This window comes from Tenrec ecaudatus, chromosome 4 (genome assembly GCF_050624435.1).
Source record: "Tenrec ecaudatus isolate mTenEca1 chromosome 4, mTenEca1.hap1, whole genome shotgun sequence".
Classification (NCBI taxonomy): Eukaryota; Metazoa; Chordata; class Mammalia; order Afrosoricida; family Tenrecidae; genus Tenrec; species Tenrec ecaudatus.
In genome coordinates, this window is record NC_134533.1 from 70133202 (window position 1) to 70161152 (window position 27951).

The 27951-nt window shown below is 39.5% G+C and overlaps 1 protein-coding gene across 1 annotated transcript in view; it reads right to left on the reverse strand.

Annotated features, from left to right (window-relative positions):
- Positions 1–27951, reverse strand: part of FCHSD2 (FCH and double SH3 domains 2) — a 234645-nt gene that overhangs the window by 72123 nt on the left and 134571 nt on the right. The window contains exons 7-8 of the mRNA XM_075546243.1: positions 23796–23850; positions 22814–22942 (exon numbers count right to left, since the gene is read on the reverse strand). Of these exons, the coding sequence (XP_075402358.1) occupies positions 22814–22942; positions 23796–23850 (184 nt within the window). The remainder of the gene's footprint in view (positions 1–22813; positions 22943–23795; positions 23851–27951) is intronic.

Consider the following 27951-nt stretch of genomic DNA (forward strand, 5'->3'; position numbering starts at 1 on the left):
GTTAACTATGCTACTCCATGCTTCAAGACAAAATCATGTATTTGTAACTTGAAACAAATATTTCACAATATATAATTAAATACTGTTTTTGTGATTAAGCACTTTGCTTTAATTATGTTCAATTTGTAACAATGAAAATACATCCTGCCTATCAGATATTTACATTACAATTCCTAACAGTAGCAAAATTACAGTTATGAAGTAGCAACGAAAATAATTTTATGGTTGGGGGTCAACACAACAGGAGGAACTGTATTAAAGGGTTGTGGCATTAGGAAGGTTGAGAACCACTGCAGACACATAAAAAGCAATCAAGTAAATGAGACCAGGTTTACTGGTTGGATAGAGATTGATGGAAGCTTCGAGACTATGGCCCGTAGTCACTCTTCAGATCTAGAATTGAACTCACCCCTGAAGCTCAATTTTCAGGCAAAAAGAGAATTATAACGGGAACAATAATACTAGTGAGGTACATACTATTTAAAATAAACAAACATTGGAGATTAAAACACAGCATTCACCCAAGGTCCAAGTTCAGAAGGGTTAGGAAAGAAAGACGGATGGAAACAGGAAGGAGGAGAAATGATGCATCATTGCGGGGATTGCAATCAGTAAGCTGAAACAAAATGTTATGAATCACTGAATGTAAAACTGATTATCTGCTCTGGAAACTGCTGTCCAATTCACAATAAAAAGCTAAAAAGAAAAAAGGAATGAAGCTCTAATACATGCTATGACCGTAAAAAAAAGGGACAAATATAGTGGGATCCTACTTGTATGAAACAGCTAATAAAAACACCACCCAACCCAAACAATTTTTTTTCTTGGTGTCTTGTTTTTTAGGCCTGTTCTTGGGGTTATTTGGGGCTCTGATTCAGAAAATTACACTAGACAAAGCACACTAGGTCTAGTTTCTAAAATACGGTGTTCCCACTATATTTTCAGCTATAAAGTTACACTGATTTATTCTTTTAACATCCTAGTTGTAAATCTGAGAATTTAGACCCAAAAATTACAGGACAAGGCAAAAAAAGGTAAGAAATATTTGGAAAATAGTTAGGCATTAGGAGGACTTCCTAGGGAAGATGCATATGGCCCCCCTGGTGGCTAGTTGTTTACACACTGGGCTGCCAAACATAAATATGGTCATAGGCAAGGCTCAAACTGGTGGTTCGAACCCACCAGTTACTCGCAGCCTCTAAAAGATTTAAAACAAACAGACAAACAAACAAAGATATTTAAAGGTTTGGAAACCTATCGGGGCAGTTCTCTGTCCTATAGGGTCACTGTGAGTTAGAGTTGGTTCGATGGCAGTGGGAATTTATAGAGAGACTACAAGTTTGTGTTCTGTAAAGCCAGTACACAGCTTGAGAAGAGTGGAAAATATAAAGGAAGACGGAAAAGGCATATATATGGAAGGCGTGAGGCAATTTAGTGTTGAAAATATAAGACTTCATAGCAATTTTCATAAATACCTTCACGATATAAATTTTTCTTCAATTATATAGTAAACATTTCAGAACACATTTCAATACACAGAAGTCAGTGGATAATAATTCATGTTAAATGTCTCCGAGGTAAGGCTGACTCTGTATGTTCTATAAGAAAAATTCTAACTTCTTTTAGCAGTTTCTGTGCAAAGGTGGAAAAGGTGTGTCATCTTTTTTTAAAAATTAATTCTCAAAACATTTTATTTCTACTTAAGCCCTTGGTATCAGCTTATTTTCCCCCCTCCCTCCCCGCTCCCCCTCACAAACCCACGATAATTTATAAATTATTATTATTTTGTCATGTCTTACACTGTCCAACATCAAGGTGTGTCATCTTATAACAAGACTGGACCGTTTTAATATCAATAAAGGAGTTTCCACTCTGACAGACCCATTTTGGATTTCCGAACGTTGGACTCTCTATGTACTGTATGGGAGCAGAACGTCTCATCTTTTTCATGAAGCGCGGCTGGTGGACTTGAATAACTGACCTTGTGGTCAGCAGTCAAACACACAACCCACTACGCCATCAAGGCTCCTTATTTATTGTACAGTCACTCTTCTTTCTGGCCCCCTCTGAAGGTAGCAAATTGGAACTGACTGGCATTTAGCTCCTAATATAAGTGAAGTGATAACTTGGGAAAATTCCAAGTTCATGTCATTTTCAGTGTTCAAATACAGCTTTGGACCAAAGTATACCATGTGAAGCATAACTTGACCTAAATATTAAGTACAACACTAACAAGTTGCACTTCAGCACACACAACACAAACCAGTGTGCACTTTCTGTCTCAGGCTAGCTGACTGAATATTTATGGGGGAGCAGCGTGAAGAGTGGTATATTGCATGTGTGTTCTGTATCTCAAAAACTAGAGCCGGAAGGAGAAAATCGGTACCATTTTTTGAATCAGCAGGCCAAATATCCCCAGAAATAAACAAGTGAGGCACCAAAATGTGTGTTGGCCAGCACAATGCTGGGTAACACAGCCAACTACCATTACCTAATGTTCATCATCTTCTAAATGTCTTATAAATTTGACTCAACTAGTCAGCAAAAGTTTTGAGAACGATGATGGCAACAAATGTACAAATGTACTTGACACAATGGATGCATGTATGGAATGCGGTAGAGTTGTATGAGTCCCCAATAAAGTGATTTTAAAAAATGGACTCAACTAGTTAGTTCTTTTTCGGTACTCCCACACCTTCTGTATATCACATAGGTATTACTGAAGCCACGGACTGAGTCTTATTCAGGTTCAGAATCTAGCAGGTAGCTGGTATTCAGAAATATTAATAGAGTAAATCAACAAATGGTTTAATCTAGAGTTCAGTACAACAGATACACAATGATTTCATTAGCTCATGTTACCTAAGCTACACCCAACATATTCTAGTCTAGGGGGAAAAGTACCATTATCCATCACATACCAAACACGTAAGTCTCTTGTGGCTTCAGGGAAGGCATTCCAGTGCAAATGTATAATTTTAAAACGGTCATACTTTTTTTTGATCTTTTGATATAAATAGCCTTATCTGACTAAGTTGACACAAATCGCTAGGGAAAAATTCTATACTATCTAAGCTAAGAGACCATGAGGTTTTGGATCAGGACTATATTTTAACAACTGTGTTCAAAGAAAAGTTAATATTGAATAATTTTAGGTAGTCATGTTCTCTCCTGTTAGTCACAGACCATATAGATTCCCTTAATTTCCCTATTTATTTGACCTACTTGCTCCCTAAATATCATTTTAGAACTCTGATAATAAGAATAATTTGGGATATTCTGAAGGCAAATTCAGAAACAGAACTGTAGGGTGTTCCACTAAACATTTACAGTAAAGTATAAATTCCCTGGAATTTATTTGAAGAGGAAAATTACGATGAATCTGGAATTAGAAAAGAAAATATGTCATTTTTCTAAGTATTTGATGCAATTTCCTCTAAAGTGAGAACTTTAGACAGTGGCCTCCTTGTTTAGATCCAGGAAGGGCATAGATTCAGTGGTCACAGAGTTGTGCTGAATCCTGTTTCCTTAGTGCTGCCTAGAACAGCAAACTCTTCTTTTCTGTAAGCAATGGGCATTTGAAAGCAATCTTTGGTAAAAGCTGGGGATGTAAATATCAAATGACAAATGTGAGCTGTCTTAAAATTAAATCTCGAAAGTTCCACAGTCTTCCTTCCTTTGCTGATGTTGGAAGAAAGTCTTTTCTGACAGCCCACTTTTGTTTATTTTGGGGGGGGGGGGGATGTCCCTAAACTGCACTTAATCAGAAGCTTTCCCTTTAGGAATGCAAAAGAAAAGTAGCTTTTTATACATGTAAAGAGATCAATGCACAGTTCTTGGCTGCTTTTGAGTTATTGTAAATATCTAAGCATATGGCTGAATTTGTCAATTGATATAATGTAAAACTGCACAAACACCACCTACTTAACGTTATACTTGGTTATTTTATTTAAAAGCGGAGTAACATCAGCATTTGGGAAGGTGGAAACAAAAAAGGGCGTTTCTGTCAGTGAATTACAAATCAGGAAAGGAAAATTCAATACAGCTTCTCAATATAGCCTGTGGTGTGCTCTTGAGTTATTTAACAGAATGTAAGGGAAGATAGACCCCTGAAAGAGGCTTGTTGTACTATTAGGATCATCTAGCATGAGTGTGCTAAAATCATCTCAATATTTAGGCTGCAACCCCAAAGCAGCTTGGTCCACTAGACAGCTTTGGCCTTGAGCTACTTAATACACTTATGTTCAAATTCCAGTTCTACCACTTCTAGTAACACACCTCTGATGACAGTGAACCTTTCTTGATTGTTAAATTCCTAATGTAATGGAACAAAAAAGTATGATATTTAGAAAAGCTGTTTCCAGTGCTCACTTCCACAAAGCAATTGGCAGTGGCGCTGAACACAGTTCCACCCTTTAGAGCCCCAAGAAAGCCTCCAACAGGAACAGCCACTCTAGACAAAGGACCGCTAGAGCTCTGATCAGATTTTTCTATGCAATTTTGGAAAGTATGGCAAAGAGGAACCTGTAATATATGCAGTAATTATGATTCAATGGTTTAATTTAATAAACTATTTTTCCAGAATATATCTATGCAAGTATTGAGTTGAATATTTAACGATGAAGAACTTGCTCTATAGCACTAGAGATAAGCATATGATGGGTAATTTCAAATAACTAGTACTAAAATGGATGTTTTACACTAAAGAGACTCTAAGAGACACAGCTGAATAAATACAAGGGTTTAAGGAAGATGTTCTAGAGGACATGACCTATCAGTGTACTCAGCATTATGCCAAGCAGCGTGGGAAAGAAATAAAGATTATACATTTGAAACAGTTAAAGAATAGGTGTTGTTTTAATGCAATCAAAATACAGACCAAGAAAGAATGAATGTTATGTACGGGTGGTGAGGGAAGAAAATGAATGCTGGCTGTGGCCTGTGGGATTTAAACTGAGGTAGGAAGAGAAGTGCCCCTAATATCCTCCATGTTAGTACGGAGCTGCCTGCAGTAAAGCAAGGAAGAATGTTCAAGGTAAGGGCGTTAGGTGAGTTCAGATTAGGGAGGATTTTGAATTCCAAGAGTCATATAAGAATTTAGATGTTAGCTTAACAAAGACTGACAGGATACAACAAGTTCAGTAAACCTGGCATGATTTTGAAGGACACTGAGAAAGTCTCAGCGATGCAGACAAAGCAGGGTTAGGACAGTTGGTTCAGTTTTCAGAGCAGTAGCATATCTGGACAGAGTCAAGTTAGGCGAGACTATGCTGCAAGAACAAGGTCTGCAGTTAGAGGCTGTCAGCTTCTCCAAGTAAGAAAGACCTGGCTTTCTACAACCCAAAACAGTTACAATCTCGGAAACCCAAAGGGCCAGTTCTACCCTGTCTTTAGGGTCTGCATGAGTCAGAACTGACGTGATGGCAGTGAGTTTGGTTTGAGTTTTGGGTCTCTACTTCTGGGTGGATGTATGCGCATTGCCAGCAGGTAAGTCAGAAACTTGCTGCGTGTCCTCTTCTTGATAGGAAGAGAGACAAGCATCTTACTAGATGTTTAAGCATTTTCCAGCACGTAAGCCTTATAATTTTGATTATGAGAATGGTCCAGTTCTGACCTACCGAAATCAGTGGCTATCAAAGCTAATCTTAAGACTCATTTATCATTTCTATTAATGTAATTTTTCTAATAAATCAATTCAATAGTATTTAAAATCTTTGAGTTAACACTCTACAAAAGATTTAAGATTACTTTATGAATATTTTCTAAAAGCATTTAAGAATAGAATCAGAGAAGCCTTAGTCTTGAAATTTAATATCTGTAGCTTCTGGGCTACTAAACATGTAATGCAGGATATTTTCAAATTTTAACACAGTAGCAAAATTGTACTTTTGGGGCTAGTAGTTATTCAGAATGTCAAAGTTTTCAAAGAACAAAGTCCATAGAAAAAGAATTTGGCTTTTCTTTTATAAACACTCACATACCCCTACTGAAGTCAATTCCAGCAAAGCCTCTGCTGTGCTCAGCAGTTATCTGAATCACAGAAAAAGTATCAGCTGAGGACATTCAGGAAGGAAGGTCATGAAAGACAGGATTCATTTCTCGGCAGCAATGACAGTAGTCCTCTTCAACAATGAAACACTTGTTTTTTCCACTTAACACTGTGACTATGAAAGATTGAGCCCCAAACACCTTTTTAAAGAAATGAATTTAAAGTAAATAAAACAACTCCCTACTTCCTTACTCTCAAGTTCAATGGTACTAGCATTTAAAACCTGGTTTACTTTCAAGAATTACAGAGATTCACTCGGATTTCAAAAGTTGTCCTTTTCCCTAGTGAAAAAACTCCAATTTCTCCGTTAGAGTTTGATGTCTCAGGGAAAATTACCTAACATTTATAGGCAATCTACAAAGATGGCGGGCAGCTCTTTTTATAAGCTAGCAAAGTCTCAGGAGTTTCCTCGACAACATATGTGAATAGCTTTGACAGTGAGTGCCCTCTGGAAGTGTTCCTGGTGTTTTACGTGGCAGGGTTATAGCCTATCTGCACAAAATCAACTATTTGTAAGCAAGCAAATCCAAATTGAAAAGGTATTTATGGCCTAGCCCAAATGATTCTTGGCTCTCAATTCCCCGAAGTGGGGGCGGAGCTAGAAATCAGACCTCTCAGCATCCTTAGCCTTTCAAATTCATCATTACCAAAATGCTAAATCTCATCAACCAACAGTATTTAAATGTGGTCTGTTGTGTCCTCACTGTGCACCACACTTTTATAAAGCATCTGCTATTTCAGTTGTTAATATCATTTTAAAATTAAGGGAAAGAATAAAAGCAATGAGAGTAACACAGTGTAATAAATGACCAATGAATTTCATTTTTATTCTCCTCCAAGATAGCAGGGCCAGGTGGTCTTTATTAGCACTGTGTCTCCAGTGACTGTCACTGTACTCAGTGAATATTTGTTAAATAAATGAACTGAAGTAAAATCATTGGCTAACACTCTTCACATCTTCTGTGTCTAAAACAGAACCTATACTTATTGCCACTGAGTTGACTCTGACTCGTAGTGATCATATAGGTCTGTGTAGAAATGCCTTTGTGAGTTTCAGAGACTGCAAATCCTTACAGAAGCAGAGAGCTCATCTTTATCATTCAGAGTGACTAGTGGAGTCAACAGGGAGCCCTGGTGATCTAGTAGTTACACATCAGGCTATGATCCACATGGTCACCAGTTTGAAACCATTAGCTTCTCCTCGGGAGAAAACAGTGCTTTCTACTCCCATAAGGAGTTACACTCTTGGAAACTTAAACAGAGGTAGTTATACCCTGTCCTATAGGCTTTCTGTAGGGTATGAGTTGGCATCGACAAGAAATTGTGTTGACTGTCAGTTTGTTTAGTCAAATCATGACTATCTTTAGCATTAGTGGTCTTACTTTTTTATAGAGATTCAAATTCACCAGCCACTCTGATGAGACAGTCTCAGAAACCCCACGGAGTTGTACTTTGTCCTACAAATATTGCTGAGTCAGAATTGATTTGATGGCAGTGGGTTTGGTTTATCATATTCTTTAATAATCCAGTCTGATAAGATGAATTGCTTAAATAATACAAAATGGAGTGCTGAGTTTATTAGTAAGCCAAAACTTTAAAAATATTCTATAGTTATCCTAATCACTCTTTGTGTGTGTGTGTGTAAAACATACATACACAAAACATAGTGTTGGCAAGGGTGCATGGAAATAAGAACTCTCATACACTGGAGTAAAAAGTATAAATTGATACAGTCTTTCTGGAAGACAATCCCTTACTCTTCATGAGTTCACACACTTATTTGGCCTACAATCCCCCTTTCAGAAAAACTATTACTCAGAACTGATGCATTTGAGTTAGGGTGCTGGCAAAGAATACTGAAAGTGCTGTGGATATCAAAAGAATCAACAAATCTGTCTTGGAAGAAGTACAGTCAGAGTGCTCCTTATAGGCAAGGATGGTGAGACATCGCATAGGTACTTTGGATATGTTGCCAGGAGAGACCAGTTCCATCATGCTTGGCCAAGTAAGGGAGCAGTGAAAAAAAGGAAGTCTTTCGACAAGATGGACTGACACAGTGGCTGCAGCAATGAGTTCAACATCAGAACAATTGTGAGGATGGGGTAGGACCAGGCCATGTTTCGTTCTGTTGTACAAAGGGTTGCTATGGGTTGGAACTGATTTCACAGCACTATACAATGACAACAACTAAATACCTAGCTGAAAAAACAACATTTTGAGTATGATACTGGCTATTTACTAGGTAGTGGATACTGGGTCTATGGCAAATTATATTCAGTACAACTTTATAGCTATATAACTTATACCTGTCACGAAGCTAAAAAATATTTGTTTTGGGTATCTTCATTATCCTAATTGATGCATCATATGTCAACTTGAATAATGCCCAAGAATAATCAGATGCTATAATGGAACACCATTATGATGGGTTAAGTAAAGTTAAGGATTACTCATAATAAAATAGGTAGAAATAGCACATTCATATTCGTTAGGCAGAAGTAACTAGTCTAAAATAAAATATGCTTCCAGCTTGTTTATTCCTACTAAGGAAAATGATCATACAAGACAAAAAAGCCAGCTATTCAAGAGATGACACTACAAGTCAACATAGGTTTGGAACTGTGTACCGTGTATGAAGAACGTAGGCAACCAGACTACACTGGGGTTGTACAAATAACTTTTACTAGCACTGAAAGAAAAAGCAGGAATAAAAAGCAAGTTTCTGCGATAGTAAGGACAATTTCATACTGTTAAGTGTTTGGACATATACACATTAGAGGGCAAGTTTCACAAATTTTACAAAATTTTATTTTCACAAATAAAAGCATTCATTTCAATATAACATCAGCTGCACTGAGCTACTACTAATATTTTTAGTCTCACTGCAATATTAATTCTTATGGACAATGCGGACTTCAAATGTGCGCAAGTGAAAATTCTGAAGTGATGGAAAAATAAAAAACACCACAAGTTAAGGAAAAACAACTATTACAAACCAGGGGGAAATATTTTCAAATTTTATCACTGATTAATCTTCGCAATAAGGAGCTCGTATTGCATTGTCAGGCAAGCGCTGGACAGCCAACCTCAAGGGTGGTAGTTCAAACCCACTGGGTGCTCGGCAGGGGGAGGTTGAGACAGCCTGTACAGGCTTGGAAACTCTATAGGGCTTCTATAAGATGGAACAGACTTGGACAGCAATGAGTTTTGGTTTTAAGAATCTTCACAATAAATGAAAATTACTTAAAAATTGAGAATAAAAAAGATCAAACCCCTCAATTTAAAATGGTCAAGCTATGAGCAGTTTTCATTAAAAATGTGCATATTTTTAATTTCCCCATTTTGGTAAATGATCATGCTTACAAAAATAATTTCACACATCTTTTCTTATATCCTTTAAATTCTTAGGATGTATTTAGTTTATTTAAAGGCTTTGATAACTATTACAAAAAACACTCAATTCTTTGCCATCAAGTCAATTCCTACTCATAGCAGCCCTAACTGTAGGACAGCATAGAAATGCTCCAAAGGGTCTCTTAGGCTGTAATCTTGAGGGAAGCTGACTGCTACATCTCAGAACAGACAGTAGGTTTGAACTGCCAACCTTCTAGATAACAGTTAAATGCTTAACCACTCACTGAATTACCAGGGCCCCTTTGTATTACCAATAGGTCCTCCATAATAAAGGTCTCAACTTAACTCTCAACAATGGAATATGGATGCCTTAACAAATCTTTAATTCAGCATATTGATGGATAAAAGGGATATAAACATTGTTACAATTTCTTTTTGTAATATTAGTGAGATGGAAGATTATCACAGTAACTAGTTACCTATTAGCTTTCATCAAGCTATGATTCACAGAGCATAAACTTCACCAATATATAGAATACAATTCAGTGCCTTTTAGTATATTACAAGGCTGTGCAACCATCACTATGTAATTCTAGTATATTATCATCACCCTAAAAGGAAATTCCATATCCACTCCAGTTGTCTCTCCTTATCTTTCCACACATTCATAACCTTGCAACTATAACTTACTTTCTGTCTCTCTTAATTAGCCTGCTCTGGAATTTCATATAAGTGGAATACTACATGTAGCCTCATGTGTTCACTTAGCATAATGGCTCCATTCACTTGTAGCCTAATTCACTCCATTCACTTGTAGCCTAATTTTTGGAGGTTCATTTGCATTACAATAAGAATTGCTATGTCATTCCTTTTTATGGCTAATTTTCAATTGTATGCATATACCATAATTGCCTATCTATTCAATCAGTTGATTTGTATTTGAACTGTTTCTAATTTGGGGGTATTATAAAAATGCTATTATGCATACCAGCATGAAGCAGGGAACCAATAAAGAAGTCTGAGGGGCCAGCCTCAATCCCAACTACGTGGACAGCCCCTGCTACCCCCAAAGAATTTACTTCAGAGGACAGCACTGAAGCTACAGCTCAGAGAGAGGGACAAGTCTGATCAGGGCACACAGGAGCAAATGAAGGGGAAGGAAGAGAGAGAGGAGCACATCCTGGCCCACCAAGCCTTGAGGACGATAACCCTGCTCAGAGCAGCCAATGAACAGAGAGGGCCATAAGGCCAGCTCCGCTACAAGACACAACATCCCTCACTGACCCACAGCCCTACAGGGGACAACACTGGAGACACAGTGTGGGAATTGTGCCCGATCTGACCCTACCACACTGAAGCAAAGCACTAAGGGTGTGCAACAGAAAAGCAAGGGGAGCAGAGCAAGGAAGTCCCAAGGGAATACCAAATATAGACTTTGGGGCCAGGGCATGGCACCCTATCAAATTTGACCAGAATACACTTCTAAAGGTCAACAAACAGACCTTGATCTATTTACAGGTTTTTCTTTCTTTTTTTTGGTCATTTTTTTGGTTGCTGTTGTTTTCTTTTGTTGCTTTGTCTTGTTTTTTTTGTGTGCATATTATTATCTTTGCAGGTCTAGCTAGATAAGACAGGTGGGATAAACAATTTGGAGGAGAAAACAACAGGATTGTCAGTTCAGGGGGGACATGGAAGGTGAGAGGTCGGGGAAAAGAAGTGGGTGTTAACAAATCCAGGGACAAGGGAACAATAAGTGATCCAAAACAGATGGCGAGGAGGGTATAGGAGGCCTAGTCGAGCTTGATTAAGGGCAATGTAACTGAGAGTAATTACTGAAATCCAAATGCCGGCTGAACATGACAGAGGGACAAGAGGAAAGTCAAAGGAAATAGAGGAAAGAACTAGGAGGCAAAGGGCATTTATAGAGGTCTGAACACAGGCATGTGCTTATGTAAATATATTTATATTCAACGATGGGGAAATTGATCTGTGTGCATATATTTATAGGTTTAGTATTCAGGTAGCAAATGGACATTGGGCCTCTACTCAAGTACTCCCTTAATATAAGAACATTTTGTTCTATTAAACTGGCATTCCATGATGCTCACCTTCGTGACATGATTACTGAAGACAAAGCAGGTGCATAAGCAAATGTGAAGAAAGCTAATGGTGCCCAGCTATCAAAAGATATAGTGTCTGGGGTCTTAAAGGCTGAAGGTAAACAAGCAGCCATCTAGCTCAGAAGCAACAAAGCCCGCATGGAAGAAGCACACCAGCTTTTGTGATCACAGGTGCCAAAGGGATCAGGTATCAGGCATCAAAGAACAAAAAAATCATATCATTGTGAATGTAGGGGAGTGCAGAGTGGAGACCCAAAGCCCATCTGTAGGCAACTGGACATCCCCATACAGAAGGGTCATGGGGAGGAGACGAGCCAGCCAGGGTGCAGTGTAGCAAAGATGAAACATACAACTTTTCTCTAGTTCTTAAATGCTCCCCCCCCGCCCCCACTATCATGATCCCAATTCTACCTTACAAATCTGGCTAGACTAGAGGATGTACACTGGTATAGTTAACAATTGGAAACACAGGGAATCCAGGACAGAACCCCGCCTCCCCTCCCCCCAGGACCAATAATGAGAGTAGTGATATCAGGAGGGGAAGGGAAAGGTGGGGTAGAAAGGGGAAACTGATTACCAGATCTACATATAAACCCCTCCCAGGGGGACAGACAGCAGAAAAGTGGGTGAAGGGAGATGTCAGGCCATGTAAGATATGACAAAATAATGATAATTTATAAATCATCAAGGGTACATACGGGAGGTGGGTTGGGGAGAGAGGAGAAAAAATGAGGAGCTGATACCAAGGGTTCAAGTAGAAAGAAAATGTTTTGAGAATGATGATGGCAACAAATGTACAAATGTGTTTGACACAGAGGTTGTATGTATGGATTGTGATGAGTTGTATGAGCCCGTAATAAAATGATTTTTAAATACTGTTATGAATATTCATGTATACATTTTTGTTTCAGTACCTTCTTTCAACTTTTTAGAATAATTAAAAATGAGTGAAATTGCTAGGTCATATGATAATGCTACATTTAACTTTTTCAGTAACTGTCACAAACTGTTTTCCAAAATGGCTAGTACCATTTTATATTCCCACTTGCTGGTATGTCAGAAGGATCCAGTTTCTCAACATAATAAATGTTAGCTGTGGTTACTATTACTGTACATTTTTTAAAAATTGATAAGGTCAAATCAACCACAATTTTCCCGTAGTGTTTTTCTTTGCTAAAATATATAGAAATCCCATCTGCACACTAAGATCAGCTAAACATCCACCCACATTTTTTTTTATTGCATTTATCTTTAACAAACTGGAAGTTATTTGGCCTGGTCTGATGTAGAGATGCTAATACTTCTTTTTCTAAAGATTGTAACATCGTTACTTTTTAAATCTTATTTCCCCACTCCCTACTTGAGCTCTGGTAGCATAATGGGGGTCATACTGAGCTGCGAGTCTCAAGGTCAGCTGTTTGAAGCACCAGTCGCTCTCCCGCAGATAGATGGCATCGTCTACTCTCATCAAGATTAAAATGAGCAGCAACCCACAGGGGCAGTTCTACTCTGTCCTAGAGGGTTGCTATGCGTCAGAATTGAAATGATGGCAGTGAACTTTTACTTCCTTATGGACTTGTAAGTCTACCTTTTCACATACTTGGTTCTGTTTTTAAGTTTTAAATATCTAACTGAAATCAATCATGCTTACTAAGAAAATCAATCTAGAATTAATAATAGTAGATAGAGTTCTTATTCCCCTAAAGCTTGGGAAAAATTCAGTTGAAAAGAATACTGAAATAAATGCTCTTTTAAATAACTTTTTTCAGGGACGCTTTACAGCATTTCTGTTTGGGGGCAACGCCCCCCAAATTCCCCCAAAGCTGTGTCTGAACATAGCTTATCGACTGAAGATCAAGTTAGAGGGTAAGAGCACTCATGAATTTAATGCATGGAAACTCCCTAAGTATTTTAAATTATTTTGGTCTTGCTTGGTCAGTCACGTAAAATAAGTTGCCTATTTCTATTTTAATCCTTCGAAGCTATCTAAGCGTTGTATGGAAAATTACTACTTAGCCTTCAGTATTTTTAAACAAAAATAATTCCCCACTCTTGTTTGTTTACTTGTAATGACCAATTTTAACTAGTCTGGCAGATAATTTGGTTAAAATACTTAAGAACTTACCAATATAGATAAGATGAAACTATATGCTGATTAGTGGAAGGCAAGAAAAAGGGAACTAGGTACTTAATGAACATCTACTATGTGCCAGACACTTGCATACATTCACAAGACCTCAGAGGCTAAATAAAAATGATGGACTCCAAATAGAATCTGTTTTGACTCCAGCCTATGTCATGTACCACAGTTTGACGGTGGGGGTCAGGGGGAGTCAGTTTAAATTAACTTCTTATATTTCATTACTGCACTTTGTGAAGCCTTAAAAGGTTTAGTATGACAGACAGTGAAAATCTACACTTGGAGGAAGTCCTTCTGGATAGAATGGTCTGGCATTTCTCAAGAACTATGACTCAAAACAGCACAAAACAAAAAGAACAATGATTCAAGTCCGTTGCGTATTAGAACTGCTCTTCAACAGATTCAATGACTCCTTTACTTCTTTCTAACATACAAGGGTAAGTAGAAAGTTGCTTCAAAGAGAATAGAAACCCGCACTAAACAAAAATCTCAAAACGTGAAGCCTTTACTTCTTGACATCTCCACCTAGGCCTCCTAGGCAGTTTCCTAATCTTTCACTAAGAACTTCTGTGCTCTCCGATTCACACCATGTAAAACTGGCCGTTTTGACACCTTTGAGAGACTCAGTTGGTGTTCCTCCTAAATGTCGGGCAAAAAGCAAGGTCAGGGCTCGAGGGTGGATGGCTAGGTTTCAAAGGAAATTCTCCCCTCGAAGAATAAGTACGTTCATCGTCGTGAAAACAGTTCCTCAGAGCAGCTTTCCTGGTTTTTCTCACCAGTGGGATTTTCTTTTTCTGGTTAAATTTTTTCATAATAAGCTCCTGTAAGTGTCCCTTAACACACACACACACACACACACACACACACACACACACACACACACACACACACACCTTAAAAACACAGACATCAAGAACTAACGCCCATCAGTAGTCAAATGGACAGCCCGTCAGCAGGGCCACAAGGAAAAGAAGAGCCAGTCAGAGTACAGTATAGCACGGAGGAAACTCACAATTTTCCTCTAGTTTTTTAATGCTTCCCCCGCCCCACTACATGACCCCAATTCTGTCTTACAAATCTGGCTAAATCGGAACATGTGTCCTAGTACAGATAAAAGCTCACAACACAGGGTATCCAGAACAGATAAACCCCTCACGACAAATAAATTCAGCAGCGATACTAGGAGGGTGAGAGGGTGGAGTGGAGTTAGGGAAACCTAATCAGAATGATTGATGTATGGTCCCCCCCCTCCCAGGGGGAAAGAGCAGAAAAGTGGGTAAAAAAAAAAGAATAATTTATAAATTATCAAGAGGACATGGGAGAAGGAGGGCGAGGGAAGGAGGGGGAAAATAAGGAGCTGATGCCAGGGGCTCAAGTAGAAAGAAAATGTTTTGAAAAAGATGATGACAACATGTACAGATGTGTTTGACACAACGGATATATGTATGGATTGTGATAGGAGCTATATGAGCCCCCAATAAAAACAAAACAAAAACAATCATCATGTAAAACAATATAACTACTATGGGAAGAGGTATAGCACTTATCATATGGTATAAACCCTAAAGAACTGTAAGAGCTATAGCACAGACAGACACATGTTCACAGCAACACTATTAACAACAGCAAGAAGACGGAGACAATCTAAAGACTCAATGGCGGAAGAATGGCTGAATAAACTGTGGCACACACACAGAGGTATACTATGTAATGTTAAAATATTCTGATAAATCTGTAAGACATCGCATGACATGGATAAACCTGGAGGACATTATGCTAAGTAAAATTAATCCAGCGCAAAAGGAAAAGTATTGTATGAGATCACTGGGGTAGAAACAAATTTTGATTGGTACCAGGGGTGGGAGGGAAGGAGAAGCCATGAGCTAAAAAGCATTGTGGTTGTTGCTAAGGGCTCTTAGGGACCTGTAACCCTTATCTCTGACTCACAGGGACCCCAAGTACAGAGGGTAGACAAGTATGCATGTGGGTGAAGATGAAGACAATTTCCAACAAGAAGGAGATGGGCAGGAGAAAAAAAGGGTGGAAACAGGCTGAGTCATTAGGAGGTAGTTTGGCGGACTGTTAGAAATAAATTTGATCAGTTTTTCAGACCTCCTTCACAATAAAAACAACAGTAACAGATCAGTCAGTGACCATTAGCACGTTCTGAGTGTCCCTCTCTCTGCCTTGAATGTAAATGGCCCAGCAAATCTTCTCAGCATTATAAGCTATGAACTATTTAAAATGAGCAAAAGACCTGCTTACAAAGGTTCAATACTGCTGTGGCCAACATCCTGACTATAGAGAACCAACTTTGCCTTTTAGGTACCTGACTTTCACTCTCTGACCAATACTTCTCCTTGGTGCTTTAATAGTATTACAATAGTATGTAAAAGATATTCATACAAATTGGTTAACAAAACAAAAACTAAGAGTGGTTATTTTTCCTTTCAAAATTGGCAGGTAATAACATTAAGGCTAATATTTTTGTGGTTCAACATAACATTAAGGCCTTGTCCAAGGATTTATCTTTCATGAAAAACATGTTTCCAAGGAAATACATGTTTTCCAACCAAACTCCCTGCCATCAAGTCAATTCTGGCTCATAATGTCCCTAAAGGGCATCTTGTTTGGGTTATTGAAGCTACAAAACTTTATAGGAGCAGAAAACCTCATCTTTTAATAGTTCTACCCTTTAATAGCCTTTAAGACCCCAGCCATAAAGAATACATTCACAAGACCTTCTTAAAAAAAAGTATTAGTTCATATACAGAGAAACAAAATGCTATAAAAGAAAATGCTATAAAAAAGGAACATTCCAAGAACAAATAGTTCACTGCCCAGCAGTCAGCTGAGTTGCTTTCTAAAAATCTGATGACATCAGTCATTTGATTACCAGGGTTGGGCAACTGTTGTCGTGTTGTTTTGTAAGTTTGGAGCATAAAAAAGCAAAAAAGTCTGTTTTATCATATACAGACACATAGTAATATATTTAGCATGTGTTTCAATATCAGTACGGTATAAAGAAAACACATTGGGCAACTTGTCGACATCCAGATACTTAGATATGGATATAGTCTTTGCTTTATACAAACAATTAAAAGAGAAGACTTTCAAAATGTCCGTTTATAATTTTATTATAATTTTGACATTCATAATATGTTACTGGTTATCAAAATACTGAAATGGAATGTAGAGGAGAACACAGAATGAAATGGAATTTTAAGGTACAGAGGCCTTGATTTTAAGTCCTGGTATTATAAATATTAACTAAACTTAAATGTCCTCTCGTATCTGGTCTATAGAATAAGGATAATGTTATTTAGCTTAAAAGACATTATGAAAGCAAAATAAAAGTATCTACTTGAAAGTGTGTAGACAATGCTGGTCACCTAACTAGCAACTCCTCTCACTCTCAATCATTCAAGGTTTCTCCTCATTGCCCCTCAAAGCAAGCAGGAATTAATGACCGTTATCTGAAAAGAAAATACTCATGCATATACCAAACTTTAAAACTTACAAAATATTTTACACCACGTCATTTTTTCCTTAAAGAAGATGAGATAGCACAGGAGTATTCCCATTGACCAAGGGAAGGAGAAATAGGTCCAAGGAGCTAGTATCCTATAAAAAGCTATTGGCACTGAGTCTGTGGTCAAAAAAATTTGCCAAGGTTAAATCCAAACTCTGTCCTGAGTTCCTCGTAACATCCAGGGGACACAAAAAGAACAATGAGCTATTCAAACCATGTTGACATATTTAAACCCCAATGAAGAGCTGAAATGCAAAGCTGCCCGTCTCCGCGAAGTATCCTAATGGCAAAGATAAAACCAGCTGCCAGCATGTCAGAGAGATCACAGGATAACAGGCACACATCTGACAGACAGGGCACCTCATGCAGACAGTAAGAGGGAAACTCAAAACACAGACATAATGAGGGCTGTCGTCGCCAAGATCCCACCAACTATGAAACCATCTTTCTGATCTAAGGATAGAATGTCCAGGAAACATTAGCGGGGGAAAGAATAATTTATTTTGGCCTGAGAAGGCAAGAGGGGATGAGATATCATAAAAAAAAACCCTAAGGGAAAAGATGATCTTTGGAGGAACAGCTGTTGCTGAGCCTCCTTGGTGGACTCATGCATAAAGATGACGGCAGAGAACAGGGCAACAAGAGAGTTCTCTTTTGATGTATTTTCTCTATAAATTAGGAGGAAAGAGGACTCACTAAGTGTGAAACAGGAGGGCTATCTTTTCGGTTTAAAGAGAAAAGTTTAAAAGAGCTCTTAGAACAGTAAGAAAGTTAACTGAGAGACCATTAGGATCACTGAAAACTGTTGATGTCCACTGGAGATTGCTTATATCATTAATTTATGATTGTGAATCTGTTCTGTGGAGAGCTTCTCTTTAGCAGTTAGTTCTTAACTTCTTGGAAGCAAGTACAGAAAGAGGCTTAGCTGTGCTCATCCAGGGTTGGAATTTCATATCATTTGTAAGAGGGTCAATATTACAATGTAGACTAGAATATGACTTAAAAATGAACTATGATCTATTATACTGGCATTCCATGATGCTCACCTTCCCGACATAAAAGACAAATTCGTGCATAAGCAAATGTGGTGAAGAAAGCTGAGGGTGCCCAGCTATTAAAAGATATAGTGTCTGGGGTATTAAAGGCTTAAAGATAAACAAGTGGGCATCTAGCTGAGAAGCAACCAAGCACACCAGCCTGTGTGATCACAAGGTGTTGAAGGGATCAGGTTTCAGGCATCAAAGAAGGAAAAATCATATCACTGTGTGCTTGCCTTCCCAATATGATCGCTGAGGACAAATGGTGGCATAATCAAGTGTGGTGAAGAAAGCTGATGTTGCCCGGCTATCAAAAGATGTGGCGTCTGGGGTCTTAAACGCTTGAGGGTAAACAAGTGACCATCTAGCACAGAAACATCAAAGCCCATATGGAAGAAGCACACTAGCCTGTGTGATCACGAGGTGTCGAACGTGTCAAACATCAAGGAATAAAAATCAAATCATTGTGAATGAAGGGGAGTGCAGAGTTGGGACCCAAAGGCCATTTGTGGGCAAGTGGACATCTACTTACCGAAGGGTCTTGGGGAGAAGAGCCGGTCAGGGAGCATTGCAGCAATGATGAAACATACAACTTTCCTCTAGTTCTTAAATGCTTCCACCCCCCAACTATCATGATCCTAATTCTACCTTACAAATCCAGCTGGACCGGAGGATCTACATTCGTACAGATGGGAAGTGGAAACACAGGGAATACAGGACAAATGAACCCCTTAGGTCCAGTGGTGAGAGAGGTGATACCAGGAGAGTGGAAGGAAAGTGGGGTAGAAAGGGGGAACCGATTTACAAGGATCTACATACTTCCTCTCTGGAGGTCGATCAACAGAAAAGTGGGTGAAGGGAGATGTTGGACAGTGTAAGATATGACAAAATAATAATGACTTGTAAATTATCAAGGGTTCATGAGAGAGAGGAACGGGGAGGGAGGGGGGAAATGAGGAGCTGATACCAGGGACTCAAGTGGAAAGCAGATGTTTTGAGAATGATGATGGCAACAAATGTGCTAATGTGTTTGACACAATGAATGTATGCGTGGATTGTGATAAGCGTTGTACGAGCCCCCAACAAAATGATTTAAAAAATGAACTATGAAATCTAACCAGGATAGAAAAGAAAATGAGAAGGGAAAATAGGGCCACGGCAATATTTTTAAAAAGGGAAAAAATGTTAACTTGTTAATTCCCCTTAGTCCTCTAGTAACAAGTGGTTTTATTATTCTATTTTGTAATCATTTCTAAAAATCTTTCTCCTTTCCAAGACTTAGTTCTTTGAGGATAAGAGATGTGTTCTGCTTATTCATCTTTGTCTCTTTCCACTGACTAATGCATTAGTTAACACATTGTACATGACTATTACATGCACAGAACTAGACCAATGCACCACATTGCCTGTTTCTAGGCTACTCGTTCAGTTTTTAAAGGATTTTAGCCAGGCTCATGAACTTCCTTTGGGTAGAAGGCAGACCCTCCAAGTAATGATGCACTTTATCTAGTGTATTGAAAGCCACAGGGTTGCGCTTTTATTGTCCCCAATTGAACTATTTTTAAATATACAATCCAATGCCAATGTTCACCTTAATAATTTTTTAACGGACATTTCCAAGAAAGGCATCTACAGGCCACTGTCAGTTCCATGGCAGAAACGTATTAAAGCGGTCATGGCATAATCAGTGGGCGCACTCCTCTACTGACGACTACAGATGTCAGCATGTGGAAGAAAATGAGCGAGCACATACAACATGAAAGCTGATAATACATTTATTTTTATTATTAAGAGACAGCATAATAGAAACTGATTTCAAATTTTATTGATTCCATTTCCTACATTTCAATTTAAAAAATGGGCAATCTGAAGCACAACCTGCCTAATGTTTACCAAACACATGCACGAGAATTTCAAATTAAGTTCAAGGACACACAATAATCTGACAGCTGACCATGCTCATTAGTTTCCTCTTATTTTTTGGTGGTGGGCAGATCCTTCAAATAATGGGCCTGCTCTAGTGTATTGAAGGACTGAGGGTTGGGTTCTTATTGTCCCCGTTTGAACCATTTTTAAATGTACGATTCAACAGCATTAATCACATTCATGATATTGTAAAACCATTACACCCATCTATTCCCAAACTTTTTCATTACCCCAAGCAGAAACTCTGTATCCATGAGAATGTAATTCCTCCTCTCTTCTTCCCCCTAGATCCCGGAAGCCACTAATCTACTTTGTGTCTCTATGCATTTGCTTACTCCAGATATTTAACAAAAGTGGAATCATAAAATATTTGTCTCTAGCCACAGGTTTGTGAGCATGAAATCATTACACAGGCTGTGGATTCCATTTAAAAAATATATGCAATTTGCTTTTGCTGTCACCTAAGCTAATATATAATATTCATTTTAAGATAATAGAAGGAGGAAAATACATACCTATCAGCTTTGACCTCCTGGTAGAAAAGTATATGGAAAATGACAACTTTAAGTGTAAGTTGTACTCAAATTCATCCTTAATAAACAGGTTGTTTCACATTGAGTATAGGTATGTGTTGCTTAATGTCAGTTCAGGGAATGTCCTGCCGCATATATGTCTGTGGACCAGGCCACCCAGGTGTTTGAGTGCCAAAATGTCAGAGCTGCCTCAAGGTCAGAGCCCCAATTATGCTGTTGTACTTGGACCAGAAACCACCTAATCTGTGGCGATGAAGGTCCAGGCTAAAGCTCCCAACCGTGGTCTTTCCTGTTCTTGCAGACTTGGTAGTCTGGTGTGGTCCCTGATGGTAAGATAAGCACCTCAGACACCCTCAGGCCTCCTTGGTCAGCACCATCACCTTCCCAAGAAAGTTTTCAAGGGAAATTTGGCCTTCCCTGAAGCTGACAGTGGACAACAGAGAGGGCAAGACTCAGCAGAGCAGAGCACGCACCGGTGCTTCTGTACAGGAGCTGCAAGGTCTGTGGGTGATATATGTTCTTCGAGGCCTGTGGTCATAGGTGTTCACCCAATAACCAATGTGAACCTTAAGCAACATACACATGGTGTGTGTGTGTACAGAAATTATACTACAATGAGAAGTCATGTCTCCATTTCCTTGTAAATGTGAAGTTCGAGGTAACATATAATAATATACCAAACCTGGATGTGCTTTATACAATTGATGTATGTATATGTATGGATTGTGGTAAGAGTTGTTTGAGTCCCTAATAAAATGTAAAAGAAGAAAAGAGAAAAAAATGATTAGGGCAAAGACTGTACAGATGTGCTTTATACAATTGATGTATGTATATGTATGAACTGTGAAAAGAATTGTATCAGCCCCAATAAATTGTTAAAATAAAAAAAAAATTTTTTTAAAAGAGCTAAAAAAAATAATATACCAAACCATATTTTATAAGAAACGCTATGTAGAGTTCTCAAAAGGATTCCTACCTCCCTAGCCAATCTTGATTCAGAGAAGCTAGGAAAGGGAACTTCAGTTAAAGAAAGGAAAGAAAACATTTTGCAACAGGTTACTTCTTAAGATCAATTTGTTTCTCCATATTATCCCCATGGCACTATTGCTTTTCCCTGGAAATCTCGGAGACGATCCTATCTCTACTATTATGGACTACACAGTTTCTGACCTGAGTTGATTGACATTGTAGAAAAGAGCACCCAGTCTTGGTACATTCCTGTTTGCAACACATCTGGCTCCTACATAATTATTCTTAATACTTGTCCAGCACAGGGCCTCAGATTAATAGAGTTGAAAAAGTGCAGTTGAAAATATGAGTGAGGTAGAACAAGCACATATTTAGGTTAATTTAAGGAGAGGATGGGATAAGACCCCAACCTACAGAAGAGCTTGTCTGCCAAAGAACATGGGGGAACCTCATAGCAGGTGGTGTTTTCTTCTTCTCCACCCACTTTCCTCTATTTCCATATAGATTTTCAACGAAAAGCAAAGATACATAGAGTGATACAGATAACTAGATCAAACTTTGGATACACTAGGAACTATTACCCAATCTATCCACATCAAGTTTGGCACAGTAGAGGGGCAGTGAAAAAGAGAAAGAGCCACGGACGGACACAGCGGCTGCAACGATTAGCTCAAGCCTAACAACTGTGAGGGCGGCACAGGGCCAGGAGGCGCTCCGGCCCGTTGGAACTGACTCAAAGATAGCACCACCACCACAAAATGATAACACTATGCTGAAGACATTCGTCGTTCTATGTTGACTTAGAAGGTACTTGGAAGACTCCGCCTACTGTTACTACTTTGTTGGTACCAATGACCCGAGACAGCACAGAAGCAGTTTCTCAGTCGGTTATTATCATTAGCCACCACACAGTAAACATCTGCTACTGCTAGCAAATCATGTAATCCTTTGCTGTGATTTAGCATGAAACATTTTCTTTTACTGAAAAATAATCACCCGAAACAAAGGTCAAACACTGTCAAGTATATCCCAATGGAACGCACAATGACTTAGCTGCTGCGGTTCTAAACCTCAGTCCTACAGATACAATATGTAACTTGTAAACTTTTGTTTTAATGAAGTAAAATTATCATAGGTAGTAAGGCTGCATTACCTTCATAATGTTAACTAAATCAGTTTGATAGTAGCGATCCTGATGTGCATTCGCTGCTGCTAATGTAAGAAGATAATCATTCCTTGCGTGGGTAGCTTTGGAATTACACTCAGATCGTCGGGCTTTTAACTGAAATATAGTAAGGGAGGTGGTGGGGGGGGGGGATCAGTAAAAATTTATACTGCATTGCAAAAAATAAAAAGAAACCACTCTTAGCCAGCAAATTAATGGCTTTCCACCAAGAGTAAATGTAATCATGTGGAAAAAACATTTTAATCTTATAAAATCACTCAACACCATTACAGGATTTAACTGTGAAAAGAAATGTTACATGTGGCATGAGTGGTTCCAATATTTAAATTTACACTTAGCATACTTTTAAAACTTTAGAACTTAAAATATTTTGCTCATTTCATTCACATAGGAAAACAAAGGTTCCCAAATTAAATAAAAGCCTTATATTTAAAGACATAGGCAAAAAAAGACATAGGCATGTGTATTTTTAAAAATATATAAAAAGACTTCCACTGTGCCAGAGGGGCCCATTAATTGGGAGGTTGGCCACCAAACCCAGGTCACTAGGCTCACTTCTCTGCTGTGCCACAGGGCCAAAGTCCCACAAAAAATCATTGCCCTGAGAATATCTGCTCAGGGGTGTAAGTGCAATGAAATGGATTTCATATAGTTGTCTTGTAAAGCCTATGGACTAAATACTAAAGACAACAGGCTACCGAAGCAGGTAAGGTACAGAAACGGCCCCCGAAGCAGTCTTGAAAAGCTGTGAGTGTCCAGGATGCTAACAACTTGAAAAAAACAAGAAAACAAAAATGTGAACTGGGAAGAAAAACTCTCTCCCAATTTAATGACTTTAAAAGTCTGTTCTAAAGCAAAACATGACCCTACACCACCAGTAAAAGACTAGATTTTTAATTTTATATTCTAAAATTATCTCAATTGTTAAATACAGTTTTCAAAAACTCACCTTTACACTTGCCTTCTGTAAACTGATTCTTGATTGAAAAAGACTAAGTTTAGATCTATGATAAAAACAAAAAGCACATTTAATAAAATTATACAATAATACATTTACTATATATTATAATTACTAAAAAATGGTTAAACAACCCTTTTCTGGTACAAAAATAATCTGAGGGAATCCAGGATAGATGATCCCTTCAAGACCAGTGGTGAGAGTGGCGATATCGGAGGGTGGAGGGAAGGTGGGGTAGAAAGGGAGTACCAATTACAAGGATCTACATATAACCTCCTTCCTAGGAGATGGACAACATAAAAGTGGGTGAGGGGAGGGAGACATCAGACCAGGCAAGACATGACAAAATAACACTAATTTCTAAATTATCAAGGGTTCATGAGGGGAAGGAGGGGAAAAATGAGGAGCTGATACCAAGGACTTAAGTGGAGAGCAAATGTTTTGAGAATGATGAGGGCATCAAACGTACAAATGTGCTTGACACAATGGATGCATGTATGGACTGTGATAAGAGTTGTATGAGCCCCCCCAAAAAATGATTAAAAAAAATCTGAAAGTGGAAAAGAAGTCTGACGATACTTCACTTTTTTTGTAGGCAGAATTTCACATTATGGTGAAGCAGAAAATACTGGGATTAATATTTTTATCAACTACTGTGAATTATAATTATGTAATTTGATGAGAAAACTTTAATATATTAGCATTTCCTAATACAAAATTCATTATAAAAAAACCTAATAAATAAAACAACCTACAGATTACTCCCAGCATCACACAATTCTGGACACTTTAGTTCTGGCAAGGAAGGTGAGAGAAGCCCAGGAGCCACCAACCAATGGAGCAAGTAGCAAGGATCATATGTGACTGGCTGTAAGAGTGGAATGTTATCTGCACATATGACAAAGGAAGAGAGACTTATGATTGATATGCTCACACAAAACTTACAGCAATTAGAGCACAGTTAACAGGACAATCCTACTAATAGCAAAAGAAAAGAAATAATAAAAATCAGGGCTGAGATTCATGAGAAGGAAAATAAGAAAACTCAATAAAATGATTAAAAAAAAGAAAATAAGAAAACTATGGGAAAATGTAATGCTGCTAAAGTTGGTTCTTTGAAAGTATAAACAGAATTGACAGACGCTGGCAAACAACCAAAGAAAGGAAGGAACAAATTTCTATAGCAAAGAAGAGAGATGAAACAAGGGACATGACAACGGACCTAATGAAATCAAAAGGATAATTAGAGTACTACGAAGGCCTGTACTCCAATGAATTCAACAATTGGAAGACATGGACAAATACTTGGAAAAACAACCCCTCTACAGACTATACAAGATAGATAGACATCAAGAATCTCAACAGACTCATAGCAATAGAAGAAATATATAAAGTTATCAAGGGTTTACCAACAAAATATTCCCTGGTCCAGATCCTACAAACTCTTCTAGATATAGAAAACTATGAAGCTAGTGTAACGTTGATGCCTAAAACGGGCAAGGATCCAATAAGAATCAAGAATTAGAGACCAATATCCCTATTGAAAATGGATGCAAAAAAAAAAAGTTAACAAAATACTGGCCAATAGAATACAAATGAATATAAAACAAACAATCCACCATGACCAAGTGGGATTAATATCAGGAATGCAGGGATGGTTCATCATACGAAAGACCGTTAGTATTGTTCGCCACATTGACATGAAAAATTATAAGAACCACATAATATCGATAGATGCGCAAAAAGCATTCAACAACATCCAACACCAATTCCTGTTTACAACACTCAAGAAGACAGAAATGGGGACTTGCATACTCTGAGAGCTCTTTCGAACAAGGCGGATTTAGTGTCCAGGAAGCCGAGTGGTAGTAGTCTGGTTAGTGAAATATCCCCCCAGGACAGCACCCCAACCCCACCCCACGCATTTTTCCTGAGCTGGGGCCTTGGTGATCCAGGTCCTGATGAGTGGGACATCCGGGTCAGTAGGCTGCCGCCATCACGGGCGGACTACCTATAGCCCCACTCCATCCCCAGACCGGGACCCTGAGTCCAGAGTCGCTTGTTTGCTCTGCTGAGACATGCGCAGCGGTGGCAGGACCCCCTACAGCAGCTTCCCACTCATGGGACCCCACTAGGAGAGAAGCTTCCCTTTCCTGTGGTTCTTCTCTCCCCAAGTGGCAGCAATCTGCCCTTGGGCACGTGCCCCTCCCTCCATTCATCCAAGGCCCCGGTAACTGACCTACAGGCCACTGGGGTCTGCTTGGGCAACCCCCACAGGGGGCCATCCACTTCTATGGCTGCCTCAGATCTCTCCACTGGCACCCCGCTTGCCAGGCCGCCCACCCCCAGTCACCCTAGCTCCCACTCCAGTCCCGGCCTGCTAAGCGGAGCCACGCACTTCCCATCCATGCTAGCCTGCAGCCAGAACCTATCCTGCTTCTGTCCCCAACACTGCGTTTCTGCCAGAGCCACTTCAGACTGGCCTGCGTGACTGTGGAGCCCTAGACCTGCCTGCCGCGGGGTGTCCCTTCCAGCGCTGTTGCCGGAGCAACAGTGGGCACCCCTGTCTACTGGGAGCGCAAAAGACAGGGCTTTGCACTCTTGCCGGAGCAGCGTTGCCCTCCCCAGTGCACTGCAGGATTTCCAGCGGTCAGCGGCTCTGAGCTCTGAGCCTGCCATGACACATTCCGCCCAGGGCGGAGGGCAGGTGCCCTTGCAGCAGTTTCCCTCCGGAGCCGCTGCTGTCTGGACCGGCTTGGACCATGTCCCCGAGGAGCCTGCTACGCTCACAAGGCCAGTGGCTCAAAAGCGATAAACGCCCTCCTGCTAGGGAGCCTAGGACCCGGCTTTGTGGCCCCGACCGAGCTGTCTGTGTGCTCCAGCTGACTCTTACCCCCACAGTGCCCTGCGGGGTCCCCAGAGCCAGCTTCTAAGCCTGCCCCAGCCCTTCCCAGCCAGCATACGAGGGGGCACTGCGGCAGGTGCAGGTGGACCGCCCCTGGGGGGCTGCTCTCGCCTGTGTAGCCTCTGCCCACAGGCTCAACTCTACAGGCCTGCAGGGAACTGGGAGGGCTTGCTGATCTGAAGAGCATTTCCCCCCCACATATCCCGGCTCTGGAGTGCAGATCAGCACCACGTCCAGTGACAGCGAGGCCTCGCCCACCTCTGCCTTCTATTAGGCATCACTAGAACTAGGAGGGAAAAGAAAGGGGGGTGGATTAAAAAATAAAATAAAACACACACATATATATATAATATCGTGCAGTTTCTTCTCTTTTCTTTCTTTTACTTTATGAGTTTTCCTTTTTCTATTCTTTATTCCTCCTTTTTCATTATTGCTAGTACTTCTGCCCCTTTTCTATAGGTTTTCCTATCTTTTTGTTCTCCTTCCACTTCTACTATTTTCACTTCTTTTCTCTCTTTTATATCTTCTCCTTCTTCCTCTCCATTATTTTACTTTTCCTCCCAAAATTCTGTTAAAAATTATTTTTTTAAAATTTTAGTCTTTTAAATTCTTCTTTTTTATTACAAAACAAAAAAAGGGCTGCTAAGGGAATCCTGTCAAAGCAGCCTGGTGGCACTCACTGAGGCTCCAGCTCCCACTCCAATCGCTGAAACATCTCACCACTGCAGGTCACTAAGCCTTCGGGGAACTCTGTCTACACAGCAGTCTGACCCATCCTTATAGTAGGTCAATAGGCAGTCGCCTGAAAGAATCCTTAACAGTAACACAGATAAGGTTCCACTGGCCTCCCAGAAACATGGGGCCTATGAAAGGATCGAGGGGAAAATCAACAGACCGTATCACTCCCAACAACAACAACAAAAAAACCAGAAAGACAAAAACATAGTAGCAGAGCTAAAGTCTCTCATAGAAGAAACAGATACAGAACTGCCACAGAAGGAAATCTTCAGAAGTCCGCTCGCAGTAATACAGGAGCTGAGGGAAGCAACCCAGAATAAGGATGCAACGATAGAGATGAAGTCCACAATATAGGGGATGAAGTCCACCCACCAAAGGGAACTGCAGGAGCTAACAGAGGAGGTAGCAGAAGCCACACACAAAGTCACGGAATTTACGATTAGGCTTGAGGAGGCAGAGAACCCTATCAGTGATCTCTAGGACACTCAAACAGATCTAAGCAAT